The sequence below is a fragment of the Camponotus floridanus genome, unplaced genomic scaffold, assembly GCF_003227725.1.
Source record: "Camponotus floridanus strain SB8 unplaced genomic scaffold, Cflo_v7.5 scaffold51, whole genome shotgun sequence".
NCBI classification, from domain to species: domain Eukaryota; kingdom Metazoa; phylum Arthropoda; class Insecta; order Hymenoptera; family Formicidae; genus Camponotus; species Camponotus floridanus.
Window position 1 is genome coordinate 496,212 of NW_020229670.1, and position 16,785 is coordinate 512,996.

The window sequence follows — 16,785 nt, forward strand, 5'->3', positions numbered from 1 at the left end:
AGGAAGAAATTAATCAGATTCATCTGGTAATTCCTACAAGAATTCTTGTTCGTCCATTTTCCAACAGACATACTGGTTGAATCTACCAGAATTCTAATTAATGCAATCAGATTTTTTTCTCAGTGTATGAAATGTATATAAAGAATTAGTATTAACATTAAATCCAAAGTATATTTTTTTTCTCTTACGAGCAGTAGTGCCAGAAAAAGGACGCTAGTTCTCTGTTGTGTGTGTTTTAGTTGCATCATCTTCTTGCATCACTGTTTATCAGTTTAATTTCTAACAAACTGAATTTAAAATAATTTATTCAATAATCTGGATTGAACTTATCCAATAATCTTGTTGGAATTCAGGATATTAAACAGACTTTTGAGATTAGATGGAAAAAATTTTAGACGACTTGGTGCTGGAGTTTAGTATTATTAACCAGAAAATTTGGTAAATTTAACAGGAAGAAATTAATCAGATTCATCTGGTAATTCCTACAAGAATTCTGGTTCGTCCATTTTCCAACAGACATATTGGTTGAATCTACCAGAATTCTAATTAATGCAACCAGATTTTTTTTTCAGTGTAATAATAGAATAACGAAATTAATTCACCATACTAAATCCGCCATTTAAAATTTTAAAATTTTAATCCCAAATTTGTCAGCGACCCGAAAAATGTGGGTGTTATCAAGTTTCACGCAAATCCGTTGAAAATTACAAAAAGCAAAGTTATTCATAGTGGACATATATGGGTCATTACCAATGAACTGGTTAAATAAACATTTCTATAATTTACTTGATTCGTCTATATTTGTTTTTGAAATGGGATAAATTTGATTGATTAGTAAATTGATATTAAAGCATTAATAAATGTATCCTATTGTATCTTTCTCTTTATCTCTCGCTTTACTTGTTTTTTTATACTTTCACAGAATTTTGAACAAACATATTGTACATTTGCACTTCGAAAACGGATTGTCGATATACAGATGGGTTGTCGAATGATTATAATTGTTACTCAATTAAATACTGTTCCATGTTGCAAATCACTTTGATCTCTTGTTTCGCAATAGTCTATATAGAACGAGATTTAGGTGACAAAAGAAGGAAATTACGCGATCATTCATTGGCTAACGTACGGTCATGGAAACCGCGTATGTCGCCACGGGAAACTATATTAATGATGTAATAATTCCACAATTTTGTCCGACAGAATTACGCATTTGTTAAGCCGCACATATAATATAACGCTACCTTTGACCATATCAGTATATTAATCTGTTGCCCGTAGGGAGATCACGTCTGAATGCATAAAACAGAATAATCTTTGTTTTTCATTATCAAGTATCGCGATGTATTATTTAAAAAAATTGAAATTTTCGATCTCTTTTTGCGCTTTTCATACAAATTATATTCGCAAAAACTGTCTTCAACACTCTACTCGGATTCTTCTTCAAAGATGACAATTATTTTAAAACAACAAAAGATATATCAGAATTAAGTAATTTCCTTAAATAATTTTATTAATTTTAAAATTTTATTAATTATTAATTTCCTTAAATAATTACCTTTATTTCCCTATCGCTTGTCTTCGTACAAGATAATCCTTTACTTCGCGAGCAATTTACTTGAAAAATAAGGCTATTTTGCGCATCATACACATGACTGCATTAAACTCGAACGAGAAGCCAAATTGTGTCGCTGTAACACGTACTAATTAAATTGAAATTAACTTGGCAAACACTAGTAAATTCATTAACGACGCATAATAGTATCGAAATGCGCGCCCCGGTCGATCAATTTCATATATCAAAGGATGTTAAATCCCAGCGAGACTAGTCACTCTATTACGCTTAATATCGATACTCGTAACTTTGATGCGACCGTGTTTGTGACCGGAAAATCACGCGTTCCCACGCGTAGAAATGTCGCCGCGGGCAAAAAGCAAGAAGACACAAAAGCGAAGTAGAAGCGCCGGGCGGTCTGCCAAGTCGTCCCTTTAATTGTCAGCATATTTTAACCGTAATTTTCTTCTGTTCCAGTTGTCTGAGCCCGAGATCTGCGTTCTTCTACGAGTTCCCGCCTAACGGTAAGTCGCATATTCGCAGCTTCATTTGTCTCCCTGCTTAAGATTTAAGAGGCACAAGGGGAAAACTTGAGCCCCTCTTCGTCGCGTTGTTCATTCGCGAGGCGAAATTAGGACGCGAATTTACAAGTATGCGCAGCGTTTCGCGAGCGTGGCTGTCATTCATACGAATAATTATTAACTTGTACAATTGTAATAACAAGCACTGCCATTTAATGGTATTTGCAGGGGTAGACAAAATAATATGAAATATTTTATATTTGTTTATTAATAACGTGTTGGGCTATCATTTGCCTTTAATACAGCTTCAATTTTCCTTGGAAAAGAACCATACAATTTTTGAATAGTCTCCAGTGTCCCATTATTTTATCAAAATATCTGTCAATTAGTTTAAAGATGATGGAGGATATTTAAATCGAGTAATTGTGCCGGTCAGAGAAGATATTAAAGTTAATTTTTGATGCGTTCGAATCAAGATTGAACTTTTTCAGCTGTATGCACGGTTGAATTACTCATTTTGAAAAATTGTATTATTTAATAGAAGAATGGAACAATATTCCGTTGGAGACTATTTAAAAATTATATGATTCTATTTCAGAGAGAATTGAGGCAAATGGTGGCCCGATATCTTGTTAATAAACAAATACAGTATTTATTTTTCAGGTGTTCCCATTATTTTGTCTACCCCCTGTATAATTTCGTGAAAAGTTTCAATTGTATATTACGTTTCTCGTTTATTATATTCGCAGTATCGACTTTCCATGAAACTTCCATAAATTATATTTATAAAGTAATAAACGATGAGATCATTTTATAAGCGTAGAGTCGTTACGATTCTTCCTTTTGATATATCGACATTCGTAATATATAGAAAGATCGCTTTACGAGAAGAGACACAGAGTAACTCTATAATAGATTGAGAAAACCATACTGAAGCTTATCAAAGCAGAACGAAGTACAACAGAGATTTCAATGCAGTAGGAAGTTATTTAATGCATCGATCGTAGGGCTTTACATGATGCATACATTCTCGTGGCGTGTATACAGGGTGGCCCCGAATGTTCCAGCCAGACTTTGAGATCTTATAGGAAATTTAATTCTAAACATAAAATATCCTATAAACATGGGTCGAAAAATGCTTCCTTAAGAAGTTATCGCTCAAAAACCTCTGATGAAGGAAGAGCAAAAGGTGAAAAGAAAGTGAAATAAAAAGAAAATGAAACTAAATAAATTTCTTGAAAAACGTCTTTTTATTCATTTTCTACTATTACGTGCTATTACTAAAATATTAGTTAAAAAAAAAATATTTTATTTTCATAAAAGAAAAACATTTTTATCGTTTTTTACAAGAAATTTATTTAGTTTCATTTTCTTTTTATTTCATTTTCTTTTCATCTTTTGCTCTTCCTTCATCAGAGGTTTTTGAGCGATAACTTCTTAAGGAAGCATTTTTCGAGCCATGTTTATTGGAAATTATTTGTCCAGAATTAAATTTCCTATAAGATCTCTATAGAATTAAATTTCCTATAAGATCCTATAAGATTTCCTATAAGATCTCAAAGTCTGGCTGAAACGTTCGGGATCACCCTACATACGTGAAGGCGGACGCGATTTTCAAGAGAGGATGCTTTGTGTGCACGTCCTTACCAATGAAATATATCTAAATGATCTAACAATGGGAACGATACCTTTCTTCCTTCCTCCGTGCGCACGTATTATGCGAGAATGTACGAAAATCTCGCCACGCGCCTTTGCGGGTAACCGATCGCCAACATTAACAAACAGCTGCAGCTGGAATCGCTCGAACAACATTGTTGTCCCGCGTCTCATCCCTTATACAAATCGGATAATGCCGATCGTAGAACGGGTACTTTGTAATTTTCAAGCCGAGAGAAGATCGCAATCCCTCGATAGCTTGACTTGTAGTCGTCCCGTAGCTCTTAAGCCTCTTAACCATCGTCACGAGTGATAAAATTATTTACAGATCTACTTATCGTGACGAAAAAGGACGTAGCTTTCTATGCAAATTTGATATTCGCATGAATGGAAATTTTATCGATTGGATAAGCATACCGGATATAGAATAATGTAAAGATGAGTATTAGTTTCTATAATATCCTACACAGTAAAAAATGTGTTAAATTTAACATATTTCACGTGTCCCAATTTATCCACTCTAATTTTAATGTTAATTTAACAGAAGGCAAGTGTGTAAATAAATAACACAAGTAATATGTTTAAAAATTAACACAAAAGTGTAACACTTAAACTTTATCTGAAAATAAAGTTTATGTTAAATTAACATATTTATAATGTTAAATTTAATTAAAAGAAAACGTTATTCTTACATTTTTATGATCAATGACAGACGAAATATGTCGATTTAACATATGGAAACTGTTATAGAGAGAAAAATAACACAACTTATCTGTTTATTTTAACATATAACATATTTTATCAAAAATTCGTGCATTTACATATTAATTGTGTTGTTTTAACTCTTAGAAACGGTGAATATGAATTCAACGCAGAAATGTCAAAATAACGCAATGATAATATGTTACATTAACATAAGAGTATGTTAAAAATTTAATACAAAAATTTTTACACGAGAAAACAGAAATCAAAATGTTTTTTACCGTGTATATCTGTTCTTTTATGTCGTACACGGTAAAAAACATATTGTATTTCTGTTAACATTTTCTCGTGTAAAAATTTTTGTGTTAAATTTTTTACATACTCTTAAGTTAATGTAACATATTATCGTTGCGTTATTTTGAAATTTCTGCGTTGAGTTAATATTCACCGTTTCTAAGAGTTAAAACAACACAATTAATATGTAAATGTACGAATTTTTTATGAAATATGTTATATGTTAAAATGAATAGATAAGTTGTGTTATTTTTCTCTCTATAACAGTTTCCATATGTTAAATCGATATATTTCTTCTGTCATTTATCATAAAAATGTAAGAACATTTTCTTTTAATTAAATTTAACATTATAAATATGTTAATTTAACATAAACTTCATTTCCAGATAAAATTTAAGTATTACACTTTTGTGTTAATTTTTAAACATATTACTTGTGTTATTTATTTACATACTTGCCTTCTGTTAAATTAATATTAAAATTAGAGTGGATAAATTGGAACATGTAAAATATGTTAAATTTAACACAAAATTTTTTATTGTGTATTATGACATTTTCAATGAATTTACGCGCAATCGTGTACATCTGTTGTATAGTAGAAAGAAATTTTCGAATGAATGTTTACCATCAGCTGACACCATCCGTGTAATAATCGAATCGCGTATAAGAAATATCCGATGTTACACTTTGTATTACTTCGGGGCGCAACGTTTGGATCCACCCTCGATTTTGGTCGATGAGATACGCGCTCGAAAAGGTAGTTATATTACTAGTGCACATGCAATCGGCCTGGCACCTGGAAGAGAAGAAATAAAACCAAGGCGCGATGTAGCGCGCGGTGGAATTTTTCGAGATATCGAAAAACACTTTAGAGATCCTGTATTGGAAAAGCGGCTGGGAGGGAGAAGGGCGTGAGACCGATCGCGGAACGCGAGGGGAATGGAGGGAAAACTCGCGTTGATATTTCATTTCTATTGACTTCTACCGTCACCCTCGTGCACGTTATACTCTTTCCACCTATGAATACGTAATTGAGATCTAGTTCTCTCTCTTTCTAATATATCTTTAGACCGATTCTGTTTTCTGCTTTTATCTTCTTTCCATTCGAAACGGCCGAATTTTGATAATTTCATTTAGAATATGTTGCTGATCTCTTTAATGTTTTTGTTTGGGTTCTCTTAATTTAAATTTTACTTTGCTAGTGTGATTTATATGCATATGTAATATTTCCAAATTATTTTATTTAATAAAATATTTGTCTTTTGCAAATATTTATATTATATAAAATATATTTATATTATATATTTATGCAGGGTGATTCATTTTAATCTTAACAGGCAAATATTTTGAAAAATATGCGAGATACGAAAAAATGTTTCAGACAAAAGTTATATGGTTTTAAAAGAGACATAAGATGGTGTCATTAATTTGAGCTTAAATAGTTACTTGAAGGTCATGTGAAGATCATCCTCAATTTTTTATGGAACCACCTATTTCTTATTACATATTCTTGTAGCTTATTTCGAGAACTTTCCAAAATACTATAATTAAGTTAGTTTTCATTAAGTACTTTCCGAGTTATGAGGCTTGAAATTGTTTCTTAATTTTACACAAACCGTAAAATATCTTGTAAAATATTCATTTTTCGATTACCTTACTTTAATACTTTTATGTACAAAATAATGAGAGGAATTAATTGGTGTAAAGAAACCACATTAGTTGTTTCGAAAAAAAATGTAATTTGCAATAACAATTACATATTTTTTCTTAAAAATAACTATATGTTTTCTTTACACTAATTGATTCCTCTCATTATTTTGTACATAAAAATATTAAGGTGAGGTAATTGAAAAATTAATATTTTACAAGATATTTTACGCTTCATGTAAAATTAAGAAATTACTTCGTCTCATTCAAACATTTTTTCGTATCTCGCATATTTAAAATATTTGCCTGTCAAGATTAAAATGAATCACCCCGTATTATATATTACATAAAATATAAATATGTGATCCTTATATAGTTTCAGAAAAAAAATATTCTAATAACAAATCCAACAATAATTAATAAAAATATTCCTCATTTAGGATTCGCATCGCGTATCGAGTGTTACTATGATTCTCGTTACTCGCTGAAATTGCGAAATTCCGAGGTGTTCGCATCCGATGACGAGTCGTTGACACCTCTCGACCGTCTTCCGACAGCGGTGAAAGGGGCGTTGGTGAAATTCTCGATTCCGTCCCTCGCGCCGCGTCTCGCCGCGCGGCTGAGATACTCCGTTGAATCGTGGGGACTAATCAGTTTAGGGTGGAAACGCGCGAAGCGGCGCGCGCTTAACAGTAATTCCGTGTAAGAGGCGTCGATGCCGGATTGCTGCAGCACTTAGCAGTTGTCGCGTAGCGCACAACGTAGTATACGGTAGGGACCGACCGAGCCAACCGAACCCAAACCCCCGAACTCTGTGCGGGGTTGCCGAGATACGCAAACACCCTCGCGCGCTTGGTTGTGCTTGCCTGGCGAAACGCACGGACTGTGAGAGAGCAAGGCCTGTTTGTCTGGACTGGAATCCAAGTAAGAGGCGGGCGGTGAGGAGAGAGAAGTTGAGCAAAGTGCGCTTATCCCTCCATAACGCGTGCAACTGCATCCTGGTCTCCTCTCTGCTAGTAATGCGCATACGCTATATCGCGTCGTACCCGGTATCCGTACCGGGATGAATGGTAATGAATGCATGGTACGTTTGTGCGCGCCGTATGATGAATTCGTCGAGATGTCATGCGCGTACCTTCGCGCTCTGAGATAGGAATGGCGAATGATCGATATGTCCGAGGAATTTCTGTTAGGTATCCGTATTCTTGAAAATGCCGGAGCATATCTCGAGAAAAGGAATAATGATGCTTTATCGAGTTAAGAGAGAGTTATTCCATTCGAAAAGGTCCTTTTCATCAAGGGTTGTGCAAGTAATCAATGATGGAATTATTTGAACACTGAGAAAAAAATCTGGTTGCATTAATTAGAATTCTGGTAGATTCAACCAGTATGTTTGTTGGAAAATGGACGAACCAGAATTCTTGTAGAAATTACCAGATGAATCTGATTAATTTCTTTCTGTTAAATTTATCAATTTTTTTTGGTTAATAATACTAAAGTCGCCAGCACCAAGTCGTCTAAAATTTTTTTCATCTAATCTCAAAAGTCTGTTTAATATTCTGAATTCCAACAAGATTATTGGATAAATTCAATCAAGATTATTGAATAAATTATTTTTAATTCAGTTTGTTAGAAATTAAACTGATAAATAGTGATGCAAAAAGAGGATGCAGCTCAAACACACACAATCAGAGAGCTCGTGTCCTCTTTCTGGCACTACTGCTCGTAGGAGAAAAAAAATATACTTTGGATATAATGTTAATACTAGTTCTTTATATACATTTCATACTGAGGAAAAATCTGGTTGCATTAATTAGAATTCTGATGGATTCAACCAGTATGTCTGCTGGAAAATGGACGAACTAGAATTCTTGTAGGAATTACCAGGTGAATCTGATGAACTTTTTGCTGTTAAATTTACCAAATTTTCTGATTAATAATATTAAACTCGCCAGCACCAAGTCGTCTAATATTTTTTCCATATAATCTCAAAAGTCTGTTTAATATTCTAAATTCCAACAAGATTATTGGATAAATTCAATCAAGATTATTGAATAAATTCAATCAAAATTATTGAATAAATTATTTTAAATTTAGTTTGTTAGAAATTAAACTGATAAACAGTGATGCAAGAACAGGATGCAGCTCAAACACACACATAATCAGAGAACTAGCGTCCTCTTTCTGGCATTACTGCTCGTAGGAGAAAAAAAAATATACTTTGGATTTAATGTTAATACTAGTTCTTTATATACATTTCATACTGAGGAAAAATCTGGTTGCATTAATTAGAATTCTGATGGATTCAACCAGTATGTCTGCTGGAAAATGGACGAACTAGAATTCTTGTAGGAATTACCAGGTGAATCTGATGAACTTTTTGCTGTTAAATTTACCAAATTTTCTGATTAATAATATTAAACTCGCCAGCACCAAGTCGTCTAATATTTTTTCCATATAATCTCAAAAGTCTGTTTAATATTCTAAATTCCAACAAGATTATTGGATAAATTCAATCAAGATTATTGAATAAATTCAATCAAGATTATTGAATAAATTATTTTAAATTCAGTTTGTTAGAAATTAAACTGATAAATAGTGATGCAAAAAGAGGATGCAGCTCAAACACACACAATCAGAGAGCTAGCGTCCTCTTTCTGGCACTACTGCTCGTAGGAGAAAAAAAAATATACTTTGGATTTAATGTTAATACTAGTTCTTTATATACATTTCATACTGAGAAAAAATCTGGTTGCATTAATTAGAATTCTGATGGATTCAACCAGTATGTTTGCTGGAAAATGGACGAACCAGAATTCTTATAGGAATTACCAGGTGAATCTGATTAACTTCCTTCTGTTAAATTTACCAAATTTTCTGGTTGATAATATTAAACTCGCTAGCACCAAGTCGTCTAAATTTTTTTGCATCTCAAAAGTCTGTTTAATATTCTGAATTCCAACAAGATTATTGGATAAATTCAATCAAGATTATTGAATAAATTATTTTAAATTCAGTTTGTTAGAAATTAAACTGATAAACAGTGATGCAAGAACAGGATGCAGCTCAAACACACACAATCAGAGAGCGTCCTTTTTCTGGCACTACTCTTCGTAACAGAAAAAAAATATGCTTTGGATTTAATACTAGTTCTTTATATACATTTTATGGCAAATATTGAATACAAGTTAAGTTAAGAGAATAAGCAAAGAAATTAATGTAACAATAAATTTTATAGATTCAACCAGAAAATACTAACCAAATCCTTATAGTAAAATCTATTAAAAGGTTCTAGTTATAGTATAAAAAATCGAGTATTATCATGATAACTAGAAATTCTTGTTTGATTTAACCAAAATATCTTCAATCATATACGTCTTGTTGGTACAATCAAACGATTTTTTCAGTGCACGTCTGAAAAAAATTATGATATTATTAATATTATATTTATATTATTTATTTTTATTATTTTGTATTATTTATTTTTATTATTTTTATTATTTTGTATTATTTTTTTTTTTGTAAGAAAGGAATCCTACGTAATATTTTATTGCGCGTCCGAAAAAAATCTATGACATTGTTGTAATGGACGCTCTTGTTATTGCATAAATTTGCAATCAAACGATTTTTCTCAGTGAAGGATTGATTCTCTAATATTATGGAAGCATTTAATGTAATTTAATGTGACTATATTTTGAAAAAAAAAAAAAGAGAAAGAAATCGCTAAATTGCTGTTGGTTTCTAAAACAATATTTACGAATTATAATAACAAGATGAAACAAGATACATTGAATTTTCCGTGACGAAATGCATCGTTTGTATGGATGGGATCCCGCTGGAATGATGCGTTTATCCTTCGTTTCCCTTCGTGCAAGTGCATTTCGCCAACGTCACGTTCCGCTTACTGTGACGGTTGCACCGGAACCGATGATTGTGTGTCGTTGCGCTGCTTGTGCCTCGAAGCCGCCATGAAATTCCGTGTGCGACAAGTGAACTTCAGCTGTTCAAATAAGAAATAACGATGGAACTTGGATACGTAGGTATCCTCGTATATCTTTTTTCCCATAGACATGTTATTAGTATGACGGTTTTTTCAGGATAGTTATCTTGACATTTTAACATCAAATATGACATTAAGTGGAAATTTTATTAACAAAGTATTAACGGAGAAAAAAAGGAGATTTTGTGTTGATTATTTTTTATTAATAATTTTTAGTTCAATTATATTTTTTCTGCGAAAAAATCTAACTTTTTTAAAGATTTTCATATCAAACATGACATTAAATTATTTTTTTAATATGCAGGATAATTTAAAATATTAATTACACGATGTAGTTACGAAGAAATAAACTTCAATTGTAATTCAAGGAAAATTATAAAATTACATATAAAAAGAACACACAGTAAAAAATTTTGTGTTAAATTTAACATATTTCACATGTCCCCATTTCACTCTAATTTTAATGTTAATTTAACAGAAGGCAAGTATGTAAATAAATAACACAAGTAATATGTTTAAAAATTGACACAAAAGTGTAACACTTAAGCTTTATCTGGAAATAAAATTTATGTTAAATTAACATATTTATAATGTTAAATTTAATTAAAAGAAAATGATATTTTTATATTTTTATGATAAATAACAGAAGAGATATGTCGATTTAACATATGGAAACTGTTATAGAGAGAAAAATAACACAACTTATCTGTTCATTTTAACATATAACATATTTCATCAAAAATTCGTGCATTTACATATTAATTGTGTTGTTTTAACTCTTAGGAACGGTGAATATTAACTCAACGCAGAAATGTCAAAATAATGCAATGATAATATGTTATATTAACATAAGAGTATGTTAAAAATTTAACACAAAAATGTTTACACGAGAAAATTTTCACAGAAATACAAAATGTTTTTTATCGTGCACGATAAAAGTTTTTTATCGTGCACGATAAAAGACAATGACATTCATAATTGATAAATATCAGTAGTATTAATAAATTTACATACGCGTACATCAGTTTGAAACAAGAAACTGGTTTGCCCAATGTATCGGAAAGGTGGATATCGTGCGTAAATTGATAGTCGTTGCAAATTCAATTGCTGGAATGCTTACTCGGTGGATTGATTCCTTGGCCACTGATTGCTAAATACGCATCTGTGGGAAAGCAGATCTGGTCTGTCTGGATCAGAACTCCGATAGGGAAACCTGCGTTTGTGTATATCTCGTCGCGCATTGAATCGTACATCCAACATGCCGAGCTTTCATCTAAAATCCAACAGCGGCGATTGCGTTTGTATTCTCTATGACGTGCGATTAAATTCGTCGTGTCGTGCAAAGTTTCGCGCAATAGAACGACAACTTGCGGAGAATAAGGATCAGTGACTTTTAAACGTGGATCAAGGAATAGATGCGAAAGGAAAATCAATCGATAGTTTCAAACAACTTTTGAAATGTCTCCTTCCATAACAGTGTGGATTGTGACACATAAATTCGTACTTGAAATCTTTTACGGACACGGTAAAAAATATTTTGTATTTCTGTTAAAATTTTCTCGTGTAAACATTTGTGTGTTAAATTTTTTATATACTCTTATGTTAATGTAATATATTATCATTGCGTTATTTTGACATTTCTGCATTAAATTAATATTCACCGTTTCTAACAGTTAAAACAACACAATTAATATGTAAATGCGCGAATTTTTGATGAAATATGTTATATGTTAAAATGAACAGATAAGTTGGATTATTTTTCTCTCTATAATAGTTTCCATATGTTAAATCGTCATATCTCTTCTGTTATTGATCATAAAAATGTGAGAATAACATTTTCTTTTAATTAAATTTAACATTATAAATATGTTAATTTAACATAAACTTTATTTCCAGATAAAGTTTAAGTGTTACACTTTTGTGTTAATTTTTAAACATATTACTTGTGTTATTTATTTACATACTTGCCTTTTGTTAAATTAACATTAAAATTAGAGTGGGTAAATTGGGACACGTGAAATATGTTAAATTTGATTAAAATCTAACTCTCTTTTCGCCTCGAGCTGTTAAAAGCGATATATTTTACGGGATTTTTTTTCCATTATTTTTCTTTATTTTTTTATCATGAAGGATGCGTGATCAGTCCTCGGGCTTCTGTATAACGACGCGAATTGCGACTTTATTTCGTCGTTTTTCGCGGGTAAAGTCCGATCGAAAATACATTCGGTCCGCTGGCAAATGGAAAAAAAAGGAGGCGAAACGGAACACGTTTTCTCGAACGACAAACCCAACGGCTTTTTAACGCGATTGCTCTCTGACGGCCCGTGTCCTGGCTGTGTTTCCGTACGAGCAATTGAATCACTGTTGCCAATCAAGAGGAACTTTTGCGCAAAGAGGAAAAAGCGAGTCGCATGGCGCTCTGCAACGATTGCCGTAACGCGATTTGTCCATCGCAATTCGCGGCTCAGTTATTGTGCTTTTAGCGACGTTACCTTTGTCGATTGGTTTTTCATCTCGGATGACACAACACGAGATATAATAATTTGGTGAAAATGTAGCGATAAATAAAATATCGTTTCCGAGAACGTCCCATTCCGTTCTTGTTGACGCGTACCGTTAAAAGATTAAAGTGATACTGTTACATGTCTCAATGAAAATGAACAGAGCACGGTAAAAAACATTTTGTATTTCTGTGAAAATTTTCTCGTGTAAAAATTTTTGTGTTAAATTTTTAATATACTCTTATGTTAATGTAACATATTATCATTGCGTTATTTTGACATTTCTGCGTCGAGTTAATATTCACCGTTCCTAAGAGTTAAAACAACACAATTAATATATAAATGCGCGAATTTTTGATGAAATATGTTATATGTTAAAATAAACAGATAAGTTGTGTTATTTTTCTCTCTATAACAGTTTCCATATGTTAAATCGACATATCTCTTCTGTTATTGATCATAAAAATGTAAGAATAACATTTTCTTTTAACTAAATTTAACATTATAAATATGTTAATTTAACATAAACTTTATTTCCAGATAAAGTTTAAGTGTTACAATTTTGTGTTAATTTTTAAACATATTGCTTGTATTATTTATTTACATACTTGCCTTCTGTTAAATTAACATTAAAATTAGGGTGGATAAATTGGGACATGTGAAATATGTGAAATTTAACACAAAATTTTTTACTGTGAGATTTTGATCGAGTTTCAATCATTTCGCCAATTTCGGTAATTTGATCGACAATATTTAACAGCTATTCGTAAAAACACTTTCATGGCGCGAGAGAAATTAAGCCCCCCGTATATTAAGGCAAAGTCAAGTCCTTTAATGCTATATAGGTGATAAAGCGACATAAGCTTAACTTTCTTAGTGGCGCATCAATTGAATGATGAAGGTAATAAAAAGATACGAGTATATGCTTTTAACGCCATCATACTACTTTATGGCTTATAGCGTCTCACCTTTGCGCAGGACTCGTAAAACAAAGTACCGCAAATAAGGAAACTTAGATAAATAAAATAATTCGTGCGCGCGATTCTTCAACATATTTTAATATCTTTCCGAGTACTATATCTTTCATCAATTTATTTCGTTTACTTACGAAAAGGATTTTTTTTAATTAAGAATTTGTTCGAAAAGAAAAAGAAAAAGGAGTCATATTTAAAAAGAATTTCTCATAAGACACACGTATAGAGAAAATGATGAAATATTGGAAAAACTTTAGGAACAAAAGTATTGAAATTTATTTCCGTTTTTTCTTATTGTTAGGTTAAAGTTCTACGATAAATATCTATAATCTTATAGTATTCTCTCTCACTATTGTTAAAATTTTTTTATAAATATTAGAAAACGAATATGAATCTTGGTGAAATTTATTAATGCAAAAAATTTGCAGAAATTGTAATTCTTTTTACGTGATGATATAAAAGTGATAATATATAAGTCGCAAGTATAAATATCCATGAAAATAGAAATCGAACATTCGAACGTCCATACTACTCATTGTGCGCGAAAATAATGATCATATTTATTCATTGAGACATGTCTAGACGAAACGATCAATTCTTTTGCGAAATAAGCAAGCTACATTTGTGAATTCACGGTGTTTCATAGATGAATGGACGTAGCTGAAAATATTCCATTGAAGCTCGATCTATCTTGCCTCCTTCGCAAAGTCATGGAGCGATATTTGGACGAAGCGATACGCTTGTTGCGAGCAACGTGACGATGGCGAAAATTAATAACTTCGATACGTTCCTAATGGCCGTTTCCGCTAACAGCTACTCTCGAGGCCGCGCTTTTCAGGACGTCGTGTCGCGCAAAAGCCCTCGCGCGGACGTTACCATTGAAACGTCTCCATTTCAAATGCCGCGAGGGGAAATATAACATCATAAATCATCGCCCCAAACGCTTTACCGGGTAGGGAATGCGTTAATCTAAGAAAGATTGACGTCCGGCTTTCCTACAAACGGGATATAAAGCGACATGACGACGCTCTACACGATCATTTCTCTGTTACGGTTGATCCGTTACGTTAATCCTTTTATGCGTCTGCAATTATACTATACATGGAATTCGTTCTTCCTGAATGATTGATAAACATATTCATATTTCTATGTGTCTTAAAATAAGTAGTGACCTGCGCGAAGACAGAAGAATAGACTACACTGAGAAAAATCGTTCGATTATGTATCAACAAGACGTATATGATTGAGGACATTTTGGTTAAATCAAACAAGAATTTTTAGTTATTATAATAACTCGATTTTTTTATAACTACACAGTAAAAAAATTTGTGTTAAATTTAACATATTTCACGTGTCCCAATTATACACTCTAATTTTAATGTTAATTTAACAGAAGGCAAGTATGTAAATAAATAACACAAGTATGTAAAAAATTAACACAAAAGTGTAACTTGAACTTTATCTGAAAATAAAGTTTATGTTAAATTAACATATTTATAATGTTAAATTTAATTAAAAGAAAATGTTATTCTTACATTTTTATGATCAATAACAGAAGAGATATGTCAATTTAACATATGGAAACTGTTATAGAGAGAAAAATAACACAACTTATCTATTCATTTTAACATATAATATATTTCATCAAAAATTCGTGCATTTACATATTAATTGTGTTGTTTTAACTCTTAGAAACGGTGAATATTAACTCAACGCAGAAATGTCAAAATAACGCAATGATAATATGTTACATTAACATAAGAATATGTTAAAAATTTAATACAAAAATTTTTACATGAGAAAATTTTAACAGAAATACAAAATGTTTTACCGTGTAGGACATTTAATAGATTTTACTATAAGCATTTGGTTAGTATTTTCTGGTTGGATCTATAAAATTTCTTGTTAAATTAATTTCTTTGCTTACTCTTTTAACTCGTATTCAATATTTGCCATAAAATGTATATAAAGAATTAATATTAACATTAAATCCAAAGTATTTTTTTTCTTACGAACAGTAGTGCCAGAAAGAGGACGCTAGCTCTCTGATTGTGTGTGTTTGATCTGCATCCTCTTCTTGCATCACTGTTTATCAGTTTAATTTCCAACAAATTGAATTTAAAATAATTTATTCGATAATCTGGATTGAATTTATCCATTAATCTTGTTGGAATTCAGAATATTAAATAGACGTTTGAGATTAGATGGAAAAAATTTTAGATGACTTGATGCTGGCGAGTTTAGTATTATTAATCAGAAAATTTGATAAATTTAACAGAAAGATTAATCATATTCATCTAGTAATTCCTATAAAAATTCTGGTTCGTCCATTTTCGAACCGACATACTGGTTAAATCTGTCAGAATTCTATTTAATGGAACCAGATTTTTTTCTCAGTGTAAGATTATGTCTCCGAGATGTAAAAGACATAGGTATTACATTAATATTGCACAAAATGAAACGAGTACTTTCAGAATCGCGCGCTACAGCTGTCATTTTTCATCCCAGATGTTCGCATTTCACGGCTACAATTTACAGCTAATCGACACTCGTTGCAATGCTGCCTAGTCGCTGAACATTGACCGTCATCCAGTGCACAGGATGCAACGGAATGCAATCGAATTATCGTGAGCTCATCACTGGCATTTCTCTTCCGACCAGCGCGCGCTGTCCCTTGTCTCTCGCCTACTCTCGGCCGTTCTCTCCCATTAAACAATACCTTTATGCAAATCATCCCGGCTTAATTGCGACTGCTTTGCATGCGTGGGTTATCCGCGACAACCATGGTATCGCGATCGCCAATAGTATCGTTCGCGGTCACAGGAGTCTATCCGTGTCGTTTCCCATGCTTTACCGTACGTGGCATACAATAGATTTTGTACGAAGAATCTTGGTAGTTATATCCGCGACATCATAACAAAACATTCTCATTATT

At 32.0% G+C, this 16,785-nt stretch overlaps 1 protein-coding gene across 5 annotated transcripts in view; it reads left to right on the forward strand.

Moving 5' to 3' along the window:
• LOC105258653 (SAM and SH3 domain-containing protein 1) overlaps positions 1 to 16,785 on the forward strand; it is a 450,048-nt gene that overhangs the window by 341,118 nt on the left and 92,145 nt on the right. For all 5 annotated transcript variants that reach the window (XR_003123369.1, XM_025412499.1, XM_025412500.1 and 2 more), the window contains exon 4: positions 2,033 to 2,079. Coding sequence is in view for 4 of the 5 variants with exons in the window: in XM_025412499.1 (XP_025268284.1) it covers positions 2,033 to 2,079 (47 nt within the window). In the remaining variant the exon portion in view is untranslated. The remainder of the gene's footprint in view (positions 1 to 2,032; positions 2,080 to 16,785) is intronic.